The sequence below is a fragment of the Condylura cristata genome, unplaced genomic scaffold, assembly GCF_000260355.1.
Source record: "Condylura cristata isolate star-nosed mole 26May11 unplaced genomic scaffold, ConCri1.0 scaffold00041, whole genome shotgun sequence".
Taxonomy (NCBI): domain Eukaryota; kingdom Metazoa; phylum Chordata; class Mammalia; order Eulipotyphla; family Talpidae; genus Condylura; species Condylura cristata.
Genome location: NW_004567142.1, coordinates 4,916,889 through 4,934,991, shown reverse-complemented (window position 1 = coordinate 4,934,991; position 18,103 = coordinate 4,916,889). Strand labels below are relative to the sequence as shown.

The window sequence follows — 18,103 nt, the reverse complement described above, 5'->3', positions numbered from 1 at the left end:
TGTGCCGCTCTCTTGCCCGGTGACTGTCACATCCTCCTGCACTTACCCCTTGGTCGAACTCAGCCACAGACTGAGAGCCCAAGTCAGCTTGCAGCCACCTTGCTCAGAACCCTCCTGCCCCAGGGCCTTTGCACTCGCCGCTTCGCAGCTTCCGCTGTTCCAGGCTGCTCTGGCTCAGTCCTCCCTCTTAATGGGTGCGGCCTCCCCATCACTCCCTTCACAGAACATTGCCAACACTTGCTATCTGGAAGGTAGGCGTTTCTGGCTTAGCGCCTGTGGGGTCAGATTGTTCGGTTCTTTTTTTTTTTTTGTCCCCAGAAATGCGCTTGATTGCTGACAAGCCCCCCCCCTTCAAGCGCCCCCACCCCACTTCCCAACGTGCTCTCTCCCAGTCACCGCCCCTCCTATCTCCCTGAGGTCTCCACTGCCCCCTCAGAGAAACACACAGACCAGACCCAGGCACTGGATTTTATTGCCTGCCTGGAAGGGAGACGGCACCCGAGGGCAGTGCCAGGCAAGGGCCTTCTCGCCCGCGTGAGGAGAGGCTCAGATTTGGAGCTGGGAAGGTCACGGAGACTCTTGGAGGCTGTTTGGTACCGCTGTTTGGTACTGGGCCGGGCCACAGGATTCTGCCAGTGAGAAGTAGGTGGTCACACACCCTCTGGGTCCAGGAGGAGGCCCCGACAGCGGGCCAGAGTTGGGAGGGGCTTTGCATCTCAGGGAGAGAAGCTGACACTTCTCTCTGAGAGCGCAGAGCAGGGGGCGGCAGGGCTGAGCCCCCATCCTGCAGGACCGGGGCACCATGGGGGCGGGGTGCCCCCTCCGGGCATCCCCTGAGGCCACGAGGTGGCAGTGGGCACTGAGTTCGGGGGCTCAGAGCTCGTCGTGGTGACGGGTCAGGTCCTCGCCGTAGTTGGTGGCCTGGCTGCCCACGAACATGTTCCAGTTACTCAGAATCTCGGCCTTGCTCAGACGCCCGTCCTGGCGGGAGGGTCAGCGGTCAGCAGGACACGTGGACGCCTGCCTGCGCGCGCCCCTCTCTGAAGCGGGCCCTCGGGGCCCCACACCCCCGCCCTGGGGCCCCTCTCGAGTCTCCGTCCCCCTTTCTCTCCTGCCTTGGTCTCTCTGACCCTCGTCCTCACTCCCGCCAGGAGGGACCCGCGGCGCGCCCAGGTCTGCCCCGGCGCCCGCGCCCCCACCCCGCGCCGCACCGCTCACCTTGTCCTTGTCGCTCTCGTGCAGCAGGTGGTTCGCCTCCACCAGAGGCTGGTCCTGCGAGGGGGGCAGCACCCAGTGGCCCACCTCACTGGCGTCCAGCCGCCCGTCCTTGTCCAGGTCCCGGAAGTCCCGGAACTGCGCCCGCTCCGTCTGCACCCAGGCCGGCTCCTCCTCGCCCGGCTCCTCGGCGTACAGGTCCGCTGCGATTGGGAGATGGGGGGCCCTGAGGGCAGGTGACCTGGCTCCCACCTGCCTGACCACAGACCTGGGGCACCCGGTCACCCAGCGTCCCCGCCCTCCCGCTTGACGGGGATCCCTACAAAATCCCACTGGGGCCTTTAGACTGAGCCTGAAATGGGCACCTCCATGCCTCCGCCCGTCTCTGCACCCGCCATCAGGTGGGAAACTGCATTTCGGGGGTCCTGCCGCATCTGTGTCCCACAGCCCCACAGGCGAGGGCGCAGCACAGGGCCCCGGGGCGGCGAGCAGGGACTCAAGTCCTGTGGCACCTCCAGCTAGCGGTGCCCTCGGGCAAGGGCCTTCACTGCAGAGGGCCTCTAGGCTTCCTCACCTGGGAAAGGCAGTCACAGCCTCCCACAGGGGAGCTGGGGGTTCAGTGCCCATGGCAAGTGACTACAGTGTATATGCTACTGTTCCTCAACAAGGCTTCCAGGTGGTTCTTACAAAAAAAAAAAAAAAAAAAAAAGACTTCACAAATGTAGAAAAATAAATGAAGCTTAAATAACTGTTTTGCCTGAGGATCCCATAAAAACAGTCTGTAGGGGTTAAGTCTCAGCACTGTGAAGCTGGCCGCAGCCACTGCAGCCCGAGTTGGATCGGGGCCACGGAGTGGCCCACAGGGTGCAGCAGACCTCTCCTGTCCCCCCGCTGCTCCCCTCAGCAGTGTATTTCTGTACATCCGCCTGTTCTCCCCACTCTGTCTCTAGTGAATCCTCTCACCTCATACCCAGATCTTATATGCATAAATAAGCAAATCTTAAAAAAAAAAATTCTGTATAGGAACAGGGTATTAATTCTGGGACAGGCTGGGCATTTGGGCTTGGGGAGAAGGGTGTATGTGGGAATTCCCTGTATTTTCCCTCAGGTTTTTCAATAAATTGTTTAAAAAAAAATTCTGTATAAAAATATCTTCAAACTTGAGAAACATCTATGCTTCCCAGCTTTCCCCTCAACAAAATTCTTTGCCTCCTGAGGGCTGGAACAGGCAGTGCCATGGGAAACCTGGGGGTGCTGTAAGGGCTCCCCAACATCCCAGTAACAGGAGACCTAGCATTAGCTGTGCAGATGAAGCTTCGAGGCAAGCTCCCCAGTTTCCCCAAACACAGCCTGGAGCACGGTTTGTAGAAACTCCAGACCCTCCCAGGAGGGGATCTGGTCTGAGGTAATACCTGCTATGCCTCAGCCTCTAAAGTGTCCTGGGCCTAGCACACAGTAGGTGCTTGATGTCGTTTAGGCCTGGTACATAGAAAGTGCCCAATAAAGGTCTCGTCAGCCTGGTATGCAGCAGGTGATTGATACATGCTGGTTTATTCTTGCACAGAATAGGTGCCAGACAAATGTCTTATGTGCCTGGCACATATAGTAGGTGCTTGATGAGTGCACCCTCATTCTGGCATACAGTAGGTTCTCAAGAAATGTGCGGTGGTTGCATGAACTCCAGCAGCAGTCACCCCCACTGCAGAGGACCCTGGTGAGGGCGGGTGTCACGCTCTCCCGTGTGGCACACACTGGGTGCCCCGGTGCTGGAGAGAGGATGGGCGCCCTGGGGAGGGCCAGGTTCTACTCACCGATGTACTCCTCTACCTGGACGTAGCCATCTTTATTCCTGTCCAAGTCCTCTAGGGTTTCCTGGGGAGAGAGAGGCATTGGGCGGCTCCCGAAGATGTGAGGTCCCACAGTTAAGAGGTGAGGCTCCCTCAAAGAATCTAGTTCTGGGGGATGTGGGCACAAATACAAACAAAGGAGCGAGGAGCTTGGACAGGAGAGATTAGAAATTGGGCGGTCAGGAGAGCACATGAGAGATGTCCCAATCCCCACTGCTGGGGTCTCTCCGGAAGAGGTGCTGGAGGACCAGGTGAGCTGAGGCAACCAGGGTAATCGCTGGGAGGCAGCCCTGGCATCAGAAGCCTGGCAGCAGGAGGTGGTGGGCCCCTCACTCACTGCAATCACTATGTCCCGCATGTGAGGAAACTCTTCTGGGTGCAGGAAGGCCGTCAGCTCCTCCCGGGTGGCCATCGAGTCCCCATCCTGGTCGGCAACCCGGAATCGCCGCTCATCCCGGGCCAGCATCTTCTTGTAGGTCTCTGCGTCCTCCACGTCGTGAAATTCCTCCCCTGGGGAAGGACAGGGCACGGTGAGATGAACTTTCGTGAGGACGAGGACAAAGCGACAGAGCTCAGAGTCAGGGCAGCAAGATTTTCCTAAGTTAACATTAGTGAAGAAGATGTGTTTGGGCCCTCCCTGGTGGCGCAGCACTATGAAGCTCTCGGCAGCCACCATAGGTCGAGTTCGATCCCTGGCTACAGAGTGACCGACATGGCACAGCTGGCCTTTCCTGACCCGCCCTCCTCAGCAGGGCATTTCAGTCCATCTGCCTGTTCTGCTCCCCACTCTGTCTCTGATGAACCCTCTCACACCCCCCACCTCTGGCCTGTACCCGAGTTCTTGTATGCATACATAAACCAATCTTTATACAAATAAAAGAAAAAGATGTGTTCATTACCTACACCTAGTAGCAACCTCACAGTAGGGCTTATCACCTGCTGATCGCTTTACCTACAACAGTACATTTAATCCTCACCAAAAAAAAGTAAAGTGGGTTTGCTTGTTTGTCCTCAGTTTAACAAGAAGAAAGCTGACACCCACAAGAGAGAAATCGGCTGCTAGAAAGGATGCGCTTTGCATCTAGGTCTGACGCACAAAGAGGCGGGAAAGTATTTTCAACAGAGGGAGGAAACAGTAGAAGCAGAATGTAAAAAATTTTAAGATTGAACTGAGCTCAGGGAAAATGCTGAAGTTCATTCGGTAAGAAAATGCAGAAAAAGCCAGTCAGTAGGTGGAGGAAGGCAGGCTGAGGAGTTGGAACTCTCATGGGGGGCCTGGGCAGCTGGGGGGCCTGTGAGCAGGGGAAGGTCAGGGTCAGCTCTGGGGATGCATGAGGGATGGGGGAGGGAGAGGCTGCAGTGAAGGACAGAGCAGGAGCCCAGAGAGTCGGGGCAGGAGGGTCACGGGTTAAACGACTTTGGTGATCCCCAAGATGACAGGTGAGAAGTCATGGTCAGGACAGGACATGGGAGGCACTGATCTGAAGTCCCCCAGTAACGGGGTTATAGTGGATAACAAAATGCACAGGCAGAGATCGGGGTTCTGGGCTCCTGGTTGATGGGATCCTAGAAGTGGGTAGAGCTTTGCCAGGGGCCAGAGGGATTCTGGTTATGAGCTCAAAGATTCTGAGGGTGAGGGTGTCAAAGACGTCAGGGTCATGGTGGGTGGGGAGCCGGGTCTCGCCGCATACCGGGCGCGTAGTGGCCATAGGTGGCGTTGCGCAGCTCCTCCCAACCCACACGCCCGTCGCGGTCCGTGTCGTACGTGTCCCAGGCCGCGCTCACCGAGTCCCGTATGTGCCGCTGCTGCGTGTGCGCGATCCACGCTCGGAGCTCGGCCAGTGACACCCAGCCGTCCCCGTCGCCAGCGCGGTCCATGCGGTCCACGATGCGCCTGCGAGGCGGGGCGGGGCACGCGTCAGCCTCGGGCCCCGCCGTCTGCCCCGCCCACCTCTGGGCCCGCCCCTCCGAATGACCACGCCCCCGGGGAGCCGGGCAGACACGCCTAGCAGGGAGCAGGAAAGGCCCAGGGCAGGCCCCGCCCACTCTGGCCCCGCCCCGCGAGTGACCACGCCCCGTGGGAACACCTATGTAGGTTGGAGGACAGCAGGCTCCCTGGAAAGTCGCCGGGGCGGGCCACGCCCACCTCGTGGCCACGCCCCTCAAGCCGGCTCGGCCGCGCTCTGAGACCCCCGGGCCAGCTTTCCAAGTCACGCCCGCGTCGGGGGCCGGACCCACGACAGTCCCCGGCCACCCACCCGTCAGTCCGGCACGCGCTCGGTAGAGCTGGAGGGAAGCGCGTCCGAAGCTCCACGCCCCCGCCTGCGGAGCCCAGTCCCCTAACGCGCTCTGAACCTAACTGCAGAGCCACACACGGGCCACCTCTCGCCGTCTCGGCCCGCCCCTGTCCCTCTAACCCACTGCTCCGGCCAGGTCTGCCACCCACTCCATTCTGATGGCGTCTCAGGCATTGCCAAAGCACCATCACCTGCAATTCCGCAGTCTCGGCCTCCACCCACCCGCCGCTCCGTGTGAAGAGCCAGATGCTGTGCAACGCCTGGTCCAGTCGGGCACCACATGCCCCCTTCTATACGGCCACCCCGGTCCACTGCTGAGCCCCTCCTTTCTCCACTGGCCCAGGTCTGCCACCAGTCCGGGTCCTCACAGATTTCCAGCTCACCTGCCCCTTACTCTCACCCAGGGTTGAAACCTGGTCAGTCCTGCCAAGACACCTTGGCGCAGGGCTTTCTCACAGCAGGGGACTCAGCTGTGTCCACAGCTCTCACAGCCTGCCCTGCACTGGAGCTGTGGCTGAGAGCGTAGGTTCAACTGCTGCCTTCTCTTGCTCACTACCTTACAGTGGCAGCTTAACCTCTCTGAGGCTCAGCTTACCCCTCTGTAAAATGGGGATAAAGAACAGTAGCCACGCCCCTCTCTGATGGTGCAACTGGTTACAGTGCAGCACTATGAAGCCGTCTGCAGCCACTGCAGCACAAGTTCTATCCGCGGCCACGGAGTGACCACAGGGCCCAGCAGACCTCCCCTGTCTCACGGTTGCCCCCCTCAGCAATAGGTTTCAGTGGATCCCCCTGTTCTGCTCCCCACTCTGTCTCTGGTGAATCCTCTCACCCCTGCCATCTCTGGGTATGCATAAATAATATTAAATCTTAAAAAAAAAAAAAGAAAAGAATAGTAACCAGCCTACAGCTTTGAGGATTGAGTAAATTAGAACATCCTCTTTTCTAACTAACTGTGTCTGGCCCAGCCCCTCTCACCCCATCTCCCACCATCTCCACGGTGGGCCTGGTTCCACTGCTAGCTCCATTCACCTGCCCACCAGTCTTGTCTGGACCCAGGTGGGGGCTTCCTCGCTGGGCTCTCTGCATCTTGCACCCTCCTCTGTTGCCACTGTGGCAGCCAGAGAGTCAGCTCACATCTCCCTCTGCTCAGTCCTCCCAGCACTCTCTTCTCACTCAGAAAAGCTTAGCTCTCCACTGCAGCCCAAAGCCCGGGGCCGAGCTAACCCCCTGTTCTCTCTCTGCCAGTCACCTCACATCCTCTCCCCTTCGATGACTGGGTTCCAGTGGCCAGGTTTCCCTGACCCCCAATAACAGACCTGCTCCTGCTCTGCACTTCCGTTCCCTCTGCCTGGAATTCCACGGCCCCAGGAACCCACTTGGTTCTAACATTACCATCTCTCTGAGGCCTCCTGTGACCTCCCTCTTTAAAATTACAATTCCCAGGGCCTCCCTGGTGTCCCAGGGGTTAAAGGCACAGCCACTGCAACATGAGTTCCATCCTCAGCCTGGGGCTGACCCACGTGGCACAGCAGACCTCTCTTGTCATGCCCGCTGCTCCCCTCAGCAGTGCCTGTTCTGCTCCCCACTCTGTCTCTGATGAATACTCTCACCCCCCAAACCTCTGGCCTGTACCCCAATTCTTGTATGCATAAATAAGTCTTTGTTTTGTTGCTTTTTTAAATTACTTCCCGGAATCCCCTCCATCTCTCTCCTACCCCAAACGGGCTTGGCTCTCCTCTGGGCTGAGTTGGTCGAATTCCTTGGCCACTTCACGTCCCAGGAAAGCCTCATGGTCATACTGGAAGTTCCCATGGGTGTCATCATGCGGGGCCTCACTCAGGGGGGCCGCCTGGTGCACCCTCCCCTGGCCATGAGGGCCAGCGTCAGGGGACGGCTTCCCCTGGGCCCAGGGCCTGAGCAGCAACAGCAGAAGCAGAAGTGATGGTAGCCACATCATCGGTCCCTGGGGAGTGGCGAAGGCTAGGAGTTAGGGGACACAGGAAATAGAACAGAGACTTGGGGCGGGAGTGAGGGGACTAGGACAAGACAGAGAGAAGGTGGCTGGTTGCAAACGTTGGAGCCAAGAATAGGGAAAAGAGGGGCTGGGGGTCTCAAAGTAAAGCCAGATGAGGGAATGGACTCGTCTGAGGGATCGCCAAGCCGAAGTGGGGGGGGATGCAAGCAGGAGACGTGGCGCACTTCCCACCCAAAAGTGCAGGGTGGGGTTGAGGCCAGAGAGAAACCAGGCAGTTCTTGGCGTCGCCTCCAGCCTGGGCTCGAACCGTCCTCCCTGGGCCGCCCCACCCGCCCCATCCCTTCACCCCTGTACCCCGTTATCCGGCTCACTTGGCTCTCTGCGCTCGGCGGTGCGTTCTGTGAAAAGATGCCCACTTGGGCGGCTCTCCAGCCAAGGCCCCGCCCCGTCGCGCAGAGGCCCCGCCCCCGACCAATGAGCGCTCGTGATGACCCTCGCGGGGCGGGGCCAGGGAGGATCCGGAGGGCAGTGGGCGGCCCTCGCCACGTCCGCAAGGCAGAACGCCGCCCGCGGGCTTGGGTCCAGCCCCTTCCCCGGGACGACCCTTGGGCGACCAGGGAGTGACGCGCTAGGACGAACTACAACTCCCGGCAGGCGTCGGGGCGCCCTGCCGACTACTTAACGTTACCCGAGCTCCAAGGCTTCATGGGAGATGTATTTTTATCTTCCCCTTTGTCAGGATAGTTTAAGAAACTAGGTAAGCAAGGCATCCCCGCCCCTCAAAAAGGGCTCAACTCTTTTGTTCCACAGAGGGAGTCAGACCAGGCGCTGGCCAAGAATTCCTCCATATGTCTGGCACTGTGTAGGCATTCCAGGAATTCAGTAAAAGTCTGTGATATGGATGAATGAAAACTGCAAGACTTGGTATGCACAACTGGTGATCCCATTGCGGAGACATGCTAGCCTCCAGAGGTTTTAGCCCAAAGCTCACGCCACTCATTCCCTCTCCTCCCCTCTCCCCCCCCCCCAAAGTTGAAATGATGAGAACACGATGATCTGGGCTCAAACTCTTGTTACATGTAGAGATGTAAGAGAGCCATACATATGAGGAGACTGAGGCAGACCACAGGAGGCAACCAGAGTGGGGCCCTCAGGGCTCAGGGCGGCTCGGAGACACCAGGGTCCAGGAGGTCTCAGAGCAAGAGAGGGACTTGAGGACACTAGCTGGGAGCAGCCCCGAGCGTGGAGTCAGGTGGTTGCCAGGGTTACATTTACATCCTAGGAATCAGCATCCTTGGAGAGGCCAGGAGTGGGCAGGAGGGTCCCTATGTCATCCCCACGGAGCGAGGTCCAAGGGGCTGCGGAAAGAGGAGGTGGGGAGTCATCAGAATCTCTGAGATCTCTGGGTCGCTGACAGCCCCTGCCGAGTGCGGGCATCTGTCTGCCTGTGTTAGTCTTCTGATTTCTGTCCCCCTCGCTAAGTTTTTGCCATGCCCCCATTTTCTGTCCCCCCCTTTCTCAGGGTCTCTGCCCCTCAATCTCTAGATGCCTGCTGTCCAGGACTGTGTACCCCCTCTTCTGGAATGTTCGCCCATTGAAGGCTCTTCCCTCTTCATGCCACGCACCTGGCAGCCCGTTCCTCAGTCTCCTCCACAGCAGAACTCCCACTACAATCACCACTGTGAGCAGTAAGAAGCCTATGATGATTCCAGCCACAGGCATCGAGGACTTGGCTGAAGTGCCTAGAGTGAGAGGAGGCGGCAAGTGGTGAATGGGCGGCCACCCCAACGGAGTCAGGACAGAGACCTGGGGATTTTCCTGCTTCAGAGACCCCAGCCCTCCATGTCTCGGGGAATGGATGTGGGCATAGGAAAGGCTGGTCAGGTGCTGTGCTGGGTCAGCCCAGGGGTCCCCAGATAGCATGACAGACCTGGCCCTAGCGAGAGCAGTCTCAGTCATACCGGCCAAGGACCTACAGCAGTGGGATGGGTGGTGCTTGAGCTTGGCGAGGAGCAGGCCAGGAAGGTGGAAAGTTAGACGTGTGAAGGACGCAGCAGCAAGGCAGTAAGCGGTCAGTGTTAGTGAGGATGACCATAGCAGACAATGAACAGTCAGGCTGCATGAAAACCCAGCAGCAGCAGGATGGAAGGTGGTCAGGCTTGGGGTGGACAAGCAACACGGGACAGAAGGCCACCAGGCTTCGGGAGATTCAACAGTAGCAGGGCACGAGGCAATCAGCCCGCGGAGGGCTGGCAGCGGTGGAGGGAAGGTGGCGAGACCCAGGAAGGGCAGCTGCAGGGATGGGACAAAGGAAAGGCGAGAGGGACTCCCTGGGGGCTTCGGGGTTAAGGCCCCGACACCACCATGTCTGTCTGAGCTCCACCAGGCCAGGGAGGGACCCCCAGGGCGCAGCAGACCCCTCCTGTCTCCCGCTGCTCCCCTCAGCAGTGGACTTCATTGACCTGCTTGTTCTGCTCTCCAATCTGACTCTGGTGAATCCTCTCACCCCAATTCTTCTATGCAAAAAAAAAAAAAGAGTGGGAACGGGAGCAGCCTCACCCAGCTCCACAGTCAGCGGCTCCGGCAGCCCCACGTGCTGGACCACACAGCTGTAGTGATGCTCGTCGCCACTCTTGACTGTGATCGACGACCAGGCGTGGAAGGAGCCATCGCCGTTGGGGCCGAGGCCACCCTCACCCGAGCCGGCTGCCAGTCCGTTTCGTAGGAAGCGCAGCTGCACCTCCGGCGGGAAGAAGGAGAAGGCGCTGCACGTGAGCACCGAGGAGCCAGCGCTGCCCGGCCGGGCCTTCAGGCGCATGGAGGGGGGCTCTGCGGACAAACGGCAGACAGGATGACCCCCGACCCCAGGGACCTCGGGAACCCCAGGCTCCAGGCCCAGTGCAAGGCTGGCTCGGACTGACCCCCGACCCCAGGGACCTCGGGAACCCCAGGCTCCAGGCCCAGTGCAAGGCTGGCTCGGACTGACCCCCGACCCCAGGGACCTCGGGAACCCCAGGCTCCAGGCCCAGTGCAAGGCTGGCTCGGACTGACCCCCGACCCCAGGGACCTCGGGAACCCCAGGCTCCAGGCCCAGTGCAAGGCTGGCTCGGACACAGAGCTGGCCACTTCCACCGCCCACCCAGCAGGCTCCACCTGCCCTGCCCTGGGGAACCTGAGCACACTGAGCTGAGAGGGGGAAGGGCCTTGCCAGGAAGGACCCCCTCAGACTCGGCCTCTCACCCCTCCCCTCCCAGACATGCACCAGAACAGATTCTCAGCACTGTGAAGCTATCGATGGCCACTGCAGCACAAGTTCGACCCCCGGCCAGGGAGTGACGCACAGGGCGCAGCAGACCTCTCCCGTCTTCCCGCTGCTCCCCTCAGCAGTGGATTTCAGTGGATCCGCCTGTTCTACTCCCCACTCTGTCTCTGGGGAGGCCTCTTACTGTCTCCCCTGCATCCCTGGCCTACAAACCCAGTTTACTCATAAACAAATAAATCTTTTTAAAAAACCAAATATACTAATAACATCAAAGAGATATTATATGACCATGTTCACAGTCGCTTTGTATGCAACAGCCAAAAGGTGGAAGCAACCCAAGAATCCACTGAAGAGTGATTATCAGATCAACAAAACGTGGTACAGGCAGTGGAGTATTACTCAGTTGTCAAAAAGGAAGGCCACCTGGCATATGTTGTCTCCATGGGTGAGCCCTGAGGACATGGCACCGAGTCAAAGAAGCCAGCATTCCAGGATGAATACTGTATGCTCCCATTCATACGGGCTACCTGGAAGAGCCATCCATAGAGGCAAGGCAGAGTGTGGGGGCTGCGGGCCAAGGTGTGCAGGGTGGGGAGTCAGTGCTGAACAAGGGCAGAGTTTCAGCAGCGCAAGATGGGAAGAGCCCTGGAGACAGTAAAGCCGACGGCTGCACAGTGTGAATGTCCTTCTTGCCCCTGAATCGCGTTACATGCACGGTCACCAGGGCAGTTTCTTCTGTGCACCCCCTAGCGATTTAAGGTACTGCCAAGACATATTCACCTTGGAGTTGCACGTTTACAGCCTTTGAGGACACATGTCCGTTCTCCCACCCCCATCCTCCAGCCACCACCGTCCCCTCTGTCTCTACAAGCTCAGCTCTTCAGAGTCCACACTAAATATCTGTGACACATAAACCTATTCAGCTCGCATCTTTATCTACTCGTCTGCTGCCAGACACTGCGCTTACTTCCAGGGCTGGCTGTTGCCATAGTGTTGCAGTGACATGGAATTGGGAAAGGGAGAGGAACAGGTTCGACTGATCAGTGGGCGGTGATCCTGGACGGTACGTCCTGGACAATACGGCATCAGAGCCTTCAAGGTCCCGCCAACACGCAAGGGCTTAAAGCGCAGCACTACGAAGCTGCCCACAGCCGCTGCAGCACAAGTTCAATCCCCAGCCAGGGAGTGACCCACAGGTCTGCGCAGCAGACCTCTCCTGTCTCCCCAATGCTTCCCTCAGCAGTGTTTCAGTGGCTCTGTCTGTTCTGTTCCCCACTCTGTCCCCGGTAAATCCTCTCACCCCCCACACCTCTGGCTTGCACCCCAGTTCTTGCACGCATAAATAATTTTTTTTTTCTTTTAAAAAAGAAGGAGATGAGGGTGCAGATAGGCACGGAAAGAGGATCAGTGAGGACGGGGGAGCCAGCCATCTCCACCCCAACAGAGAGGCCTCAGAGGAAACCATCCCGCTCAACCCGCTCTGAAGAGAAGAGTCGGAGGACAAGAGCCTGGGAGAGGTGTGTGCTCCAGGAAAGAGAGCAGCACAAGCCACCTTCTGAGGAAGGCCAGGGCCGGCCTTTGGGGGGCAGGTGTGTGGCTGGGCCCAGTGAGACGCTGAGGGAGACCAGTGAGGTCTGCAGGACGGTTGGAGAGAGGCTGGGAGCTGTTCCCTGGGCCATGGACCATCAGGGAGGGCGGTGGCAGCTGCAGGAGGAAGGCTGGAAGGCCAGGAGGAGGCTGGGGAGTGACCAGGAGGCCTGAGGCCGGGTCCAGGTGGAGGCCGGAGTGGATGGGGCTCCGGAGGGCTCACCCTTCCACTCCAGGTTCCCGCGGCCCCTCTCCAGATGGCCCAGCAGCCTCTGAGGGCAGGAGTACAGCAGGAAGGTCTTCTCCTTGTTGACGGTCTCGGTGTTTTCTTCCCATTTCTGGTTGATGGTGGCGGCCTCGGGCCAGTCCCCCGTCCAGTTGCCCCACGTCGGGTTAAAGCTCATAAACTCCTCACCATTCAGGGCAAACGTGGCCACCGGCACCGAGTTGTTGTTAGAGTCCAACTTGCAGCCCAGGAGACCCTGCAGGGTGTAGGAAACTGGGCCCCCCACACAGGTGAGCAAAGCCCCTAGCCCACTCTTCCATCAGACCCAGGAGAGCAGGCCTCACCCCTCCCTCAGATCCAGGGAGTCCAGGTCCCTGGGCTACTCCCTCAGACCTGGGACTGAACCCCTATTCCCTCAGACCCCAGAACCGGGAGACTGAAGCCCCAGCCCCTCAGACCCCGGAGTCTGAACCCCCACTCCGTCCCCCAGAGGGGGAGTCTGAACTGCAGCCCCACCCCCTCCCCTCCCCGGCCCCCCAGGCCAAGCCGGACCTCCTTTCTCCAAGACTTCAAAGGCTTCCAGGAAGAGCGTCTGCTTCTCCTTCAGGTCTGTGGTCTCCTTCTCCCAGTACCAGGACACCTGGCTCTCCCAGATCCAGGCGCCATAGGGCTGGGCCTGGCCTTGGATGCTGTTGTAGCTGAGGTACTGCTGGGGGCCCAGCCAGCCCGAAGCCCAGAAAGCCGGAGTCCCCGGGGCCGGGGCAGACATGGCGGTGATGTGGTACAGCAGGGAGAGCTGGGTCTCGGCTGCAGGGAGAGACGGGGTGACTGGGCCGCGGGTCGGGGGCGAGAGGCCCCGCGGCCGCCACAGGCCCCGAGGGGCAGCGGTGGCCGGAAGGGGCCAGGCCCGAGAGTGCTGGTGGCTCCCCGACAGCCTCCGCGAGGGGGGAGCTGGGGCCAGCGCGCCCGGAGGAAGTCCCGGGGAGGAAATGCCGGGCTGGAGCGAACCCCGTGGGCTCCCCAGCACCCCCCAGCTTCGCTGCCCTCGGCGCCCCTTACCTGAGTGCAGGCTCCCCGGCAAGAGGAAGAGCAGGAGACCGAGCCCCCAGGGCTGAGGCCTGGGGCCCCCCATCCTGAGGCGGAGACCTGGGGCGGGAGGGGGCACGTGACTGCTGGGACCCCCACCCCGCCCCTTCCTCCCAGCTCCTGTGGTCACCGGCTGAGGCAGCGGGTGCGTCTGGGCTCCCCGAGGGTGACGGTGCCCTCCCCCTCGGTGAACTTTCACCCTTTAATTTGGTCCGTGCAGTTAGTTAATAATTACAGAGTCTGGATGGGCCGAGGCTCCTTTCCTAGAGCTCGGCCAGTTCCTCTTCTTCCTGCCTCAGCCCCGGAGCCCAGGCCCCCAGCCTCCTCCCTCACGTGCGGTCAGTCCCCCGGCCTGGGCGCTGGGGTCCAGCTCTGCTCCCCGCGGTCTCCTTCCCTTCCCGCCTGCAGCCCCAGTTGCTCCCGTGACTGAAGACCCCAGTTCCTCTCTCACATCCTGTCCAGAAACTGCTTCCCCCCTCCAGGAATATCCAACCCCGCCCCCCAGCTGCAGGGCACACCCCGGCCTCAGGCCGGCCTCTAAGTCTCCCTTGAGGCTTTTGTCGTTACATTTTTGTCTTTTTCTCAGTGGCGCCCCTTTTTTTATTTCGAGAGGGTCAGCCGCCCAGGAACTCACGACCCATCGGGAATCAGACCCAACACTCCGCTGTCGGAAACCTGGAGGTGCCTGTGCGCCCCCTTCTTCCCGCAAGGGGCCCCTCCCCCAGCCTCCGCCCTCCTCTGGCTCCCTTTCTTCCCGCTTGCCCCCCCCTTTCTGCCCCCCCACGGGCTGCAGTTGCAAGGCGAGCCCTCCAGATTCAGACTCGGCAGCATTTCCTCCTGGGAACCCCTCCCCTACCAGCGTCCTCTTAAAAAGCTCGTGCATTTATTCCTTAACGTGTCCCCGGGCGACCTCAATAACACGCGGGCCCCCATCGCCCCTTGAAGTTTAAAGGTCCCCGCGGGCACCACGCCCGCGCCGCTCGGGCTCCCACACGCCCAGGTTGTTTGTTTTCTTCTGCAAAAACGCACAAAACACACAGCCTACCGTTGGTGACATCTAAGGCACCGAGGGCGGCGTGCCCGTCCCCAGTTCCCGGCCATTTTCGTGCCCCTCCCCCACGCGAACCCCACTCACCCAGGGAGCCCCTCCCAAGCCCCGGCAAGCACTGATCTGCTTCCTGCCTGTGGTTACACCTATTCTGGGCCTTTCCGATGTATGGAACCTCACGCTTTGCCCCTTCACCGCTTTGGCTTGGCTATGCCCTGAGCGGTCCCTCTGCCGTGCCAAGTCCACTCCGCCTGAACTTTTCCAGATTTTGGTCCATTTCATGGCTGAATCATGTTCTGGGTCTCGGCGGGCCGCGTTATGTCTGTCCATTTGTGGGCATTTGAGTTGTTTCGGCTTTTGAGTAGGATGCACATTTATGTAGGTTTGTTTTGTTAACAGGTGTTTTCAAATTGGGGGGTTGTATCCCCAAGATGGAATTGCTAGGTCGTAGGATGTATTAGTTAGGGCAGGACAGAGACCAAAGGAACGGGAAGCGTATATACATGGAGAAAGCAACTTGCTTAAGGAATTGGTCCGTGTGGGCTGGAGGGTGGAGGAGCTCCAGCCCTGGCTGGGAGGCCAGCAGGCTGGACAAGGAGCCGAGCGGTGGTTCAGGTGCAAAGGCAGACAGCTGCCGCCCAGAGAAGCAGGAAGAGCCTCCTGCTGATGCAGCCCCAGGGCAGGGCGCTAACAGAACTGCCTCCTGCGGGGAAGTCAGCAGTTTTTCTAGGCAGACCAGACCGTCAACTGATCAAACACAGCCCACCCTCACTAGGGGGCAGACCGTCAACTGATCGCACACAGCCCACCCTCACTACGGGGGACAGTCTGCTTCATTCAGTGCCCCGTTCCATCCAAAAACACCCTCACAGAGGCCCTCCCTGGTGGTGCAACGAGTTAAAGCGCAGCACTCCGAAGCTAGCAGCAGCCGCTTCAGCACAAGTCCGATCCCCAGCCAGGGAGGGGCCCCCAAGGCGCAGCAGACCCCTCCTGACTCCCCGCTGCTCACCTCAGCAGTGGGTTTCAGTGGCTCCACCTGTTCTATTCCCCACTGTCTCTGGTGAAGCCTCTCACCACCACTCCGCACTTCTGGCCTGTACCCCAGTTCTTGTTTGCATAAATAAATAAATCTTTTTAAATAATGGAATGGACTGGGAGTTCCGCAACGAAGCCACTGGTGTCTTTTTGCGTGGAAGCAGCAGCTCTCCAGCTCGGTCCCTGCCCTCCGGGGCCCTCCCAGGCGTCCTGGGTGCAGCTGAGTCTTCAGGGGCCATTTACGCATCCGCTGACTCCCAGCCGGTCCCAGGGTGTCTCTCCAAGAATCCCCGCCTGTGCCCTGGGCTCCCCGGGGTCCTGCTCTCAGGTCCCGGCTGAGAAGCCAGGCCTGGGGCCCACGCCAAATGAAACGTGGGCTTCTCGTTCATTTCTAAACAGTTCAAGCAGAGTGTAAAGCCGAACATCGGTCCTTTCCTGACCACTGCTGGGAAGTGAGGGGCTCTCCCATAGAGGCCCCCCTGACCTGTGGGGGAGGTATCTGTGGGGGTTAAGTGGCCAGTGCAGCTCTGCGTTGCCCCCAGAGTCACCACCCTAGCAGCCTGCCTCCCGCTGCACCTGCACCATAGCGCCCCCTACTGACCCCAGCTCCTGCCCCACAAGGGCACCAGAGTTCAGAACCAAAGGCTAAGCTGCAGAGGGAAGGTTCTGGCTTTTCCCACCCGGGGTTCCCCGGTTTCTCAAGGGCACAGCTGCTTCCCTTCAGATGCCCGCTCCCGCTGTTAGGGTTCCCACGGTCACACTAGGCTGCAGGCTTCCAAAGTCAGGCCCGCATCGGCCTCGCTCTCACATGCATGGCCGGACACCCCCGGAGAATATTTAAAGAGCGAGCACAGGGAAGGATGACCTGCCTCCCCCGAACCAATCCGCAGGTCCCTGTTAGAATATCTAGACCCAGGACCGACCGATCCAACTTTTCCTCACACACACTTGAATTCAGTGTCTCTTCACTCACTCAGCCCTCGTCAGCGGCACAGCGATGTGAGCTCAGGTGTCTGCCACACAGCTCACACCTCGGGCTGCTTCTAAGGTAACCTGCAATGGCAATGCCATGGGCCCTCCAGGTCCTGCTGTGATCCATCATCCCATTTTCTGATACCCCAGAGGGGCTACTCCTAGGGCGGCCAGTCTGGCTGTTCTAGAATGTTCGTGGGCCTGGTGACAGGTACACACCCCCTCTGGGAGACATCACATGCAACCGCAGCCAAGCCTCGTTGTCATGGGACAGCCTGGCATGTGCTGTGTTGCTCCCAGACCTGGCACTGATGGCCTGCGGAATGGCATGTCACTAGCCCCCCGATAGTGGGCATGCAAGAGAATATTCCCGAAGCATGCTTTAATCGACCCCAGGTCCTGTGACAAAACAGACCCAGGACTCCACAGCCATATAACACAGCCCAGGCCACTGCCAGACACTGGCCCCTGATCCTACCCCCTGGGCCCCAAGACCCACTCTTGAGGGATGACCTTGAGCCTTTCTCTTGAAACAGCCTTTGAGTTCTGGCATAATTACTGCCAGAACCAACTGCTAGAGCTAATTTTACCTCATGAGCAAATTTCACCCTCTTACAGGGCAGCGAGACCTGAACCCACTTTACAGATGAGGAAACTAATCTGCCCACTGGCACACAGCTGCCAAGCAGAAGTTGGAACTCGGGACAGAAGCCACAGTCCCAGGGCTCCCATCTGGCGGGCTTCTGTGTCTTGGGATCTAGGGGTCCATGCTGCCCAGGGAGACCCCAGGGGTGGAGCGCAGATGCGTACAGTCAGCGGGTGCAGGGCAGGTGGAACCCCGACCTCTCATTCCCGGGGTCCAGGGACCTATGCAGGTCCGACCCTGCAATATGTTCAGGCTCCAGGGAGCTGCACGCATAAGCCAACCTATGCAGACCCCGACTGGGGGCTGCTCCTTGACAAGAGAACTGAGCGCCTTGGTGGGGTTCGGCTCACAGGCTCACAGACTCATCAGCCAACTTCTAAATAAAGACCAAGCCACTTCTGGTATGAAACAGCCGTTGGGGTCATTCGCTCTCTGGCCGCTTATTCCAGCCGGGGGTGGCGGCTCCCCCCACCACCCCCCAAGGGAAGGTTGACACACACCAGTGACCCCCGCTCGGCCCCCACCCCATGGCTGGGAAGCGACTGGGAACTTTACTCATTAACAAAGTAACAAAACGGGTTAGGGACCCCCGCTGGGCCAGGGGCTAGGTTGTAGTTTGCGGAGCACAGGAGAGCAGGGGTGACTTGGGAGGTGAGGGGTGTGGCCAGCAGAGAGGGCGGTGGGGGTCCTCCGGAGGGGTGCGGCGGGGCGCGGGCCTGCGGGGTGGGGCACAGGGGCACCGAGGCCGGGACCCCGCCGGGAGGCAGAGGGGCCCTGGGTGAGGCCCGCGGGTGCTGCTCCGCGGTCCGTACCCCAACCCACCGGCCGCCAGGGGAGCCCCAGGGCGCACCAGGCGCGAGCGGCGCCCGTGAAGGAGACCGAGGCCGAGTGCCCTGCAGCCTGC

At 59.8% G+C, this 18,103-nt stretch overlaps 2 protein-coding genes across 3 annotated transcripts; both read right to left on the bottom strand.

The window, feature by feature from the left end:
- Window positions 1-454: 454 nt before the first annotated feature.
- RCN3 (reticulocalbin 3, EF-hand calcium binding domain) lies at window positions 455-7,762 on the bottom strand. 2 transcript variants are annotated; one of them, XM_004694286.2, is made up of 7 exons: window positions 7,709-7,762; window positions 7,078-7,325; window positions 4,754-4,956; window positions 3,400-3,572; window positions 3,027-3,087; window positions 1,219-1,418; window positions 455-981 (listed from the first exon to the last, which is right to left on the bottom strand). In XM_004694286.2, the coding sequence occupies exons 2-7, from the start codon at window positions 7,317-7,319 to the stop codon at window positions 874-876; spliced, it is 987 nt and encodes a 328-aa protein (XP_004694343.1). In that variant the 5' UTR covers window positions 7,320-7,325; window positions 7,709-7,762; the 3' UTR covers window positions 455-873. The 2 variants fall into 2 exon arrangements, with proteins under 2 accessions (XP_004694343.1, XP_012589247.1); XM_012733793.1 differs by having other exon boundaries at window positions 7,692-7,750.
- Window positions 7,763-8,392: 630 nt separating this feature from the next.
- Window positions 8,393-13,984, bottom strand: FCGRT (Fc fragment of IgG, receptor, transporter, alpha). The gene is made up of 7 exons (XM_004694005.2): window positions 13,734-13,984; window positions 13,472-13,558; window positions 12,965-13,219; window positions 12,410-12,685; window positions 9,897-10,166; window positions 8,963-9,079; window positions 8,393-8,695 (listed from the first exon to the last, which is right to left on the bottom strand). Exons 2-7 carry the CDS (start codon window positions 13,542-13,544, stop codon window positions 8,616-8,618), a joined length of 1,071 nt encoding a protein of 356 aa, XP_004694062.2. The 5' UTR covers window positions 13,545-13,558; window positions 13,734-13,984; the 3' UTR covers window positions 8,393-8,615.
- Window positions 13,985-18,103: the final 4,119 nt, after the last annotated feature.

Excerpts from the sequence above, each read along its gene's own strand:
- RCN3 (XM_004694286.2), bottom strand. The coding sequence starts at position 7,319 with ATGATGTGGCTACCATCACTTCTGCTTCTGCTGTTGCTGCTCAGGCCC. Across the intron at positions 3,088-3,399 it reads TGCGGGACATAGTGATTGCA|GAAACCCTAGAGGACTTGGA; the intron begins GTGAGTGAGGGG and ends CTCTCTCCCCAG. Across the intron at positions 982-1,218 it reads ACGAGAGCGACAAGGACAAG|GACGGGCGTCTGAGCAAGGC; the intron begins GTGAGCGGTGCG and ends CCCTCCCGCCAG.
- FCGRT (XM_004694005.2), bottom strand. The coding sequence starts at position 13,544 with ATGGGGGGCCCCAGGCCTCAGCCCTGGGGGCTCGGTCTCCTGCTCTTC. Across the intron at positions 12,686-12,964 it reads TGAAGTCTTGGAGAAAGGAG|TTTCCTACACCCTGCAGGGT; the intron begins GTCCGGCTTGGC and ends TGGGGGGCCCAG. Across the intron at positions 9,080-9,896 it reads GCCGCTGACTGTGGAGCTGG|GCACTTCAGCCAAGTCCTCG; the intron begins GTGAGGCTGCTC and ends CTCTCACTCTAG.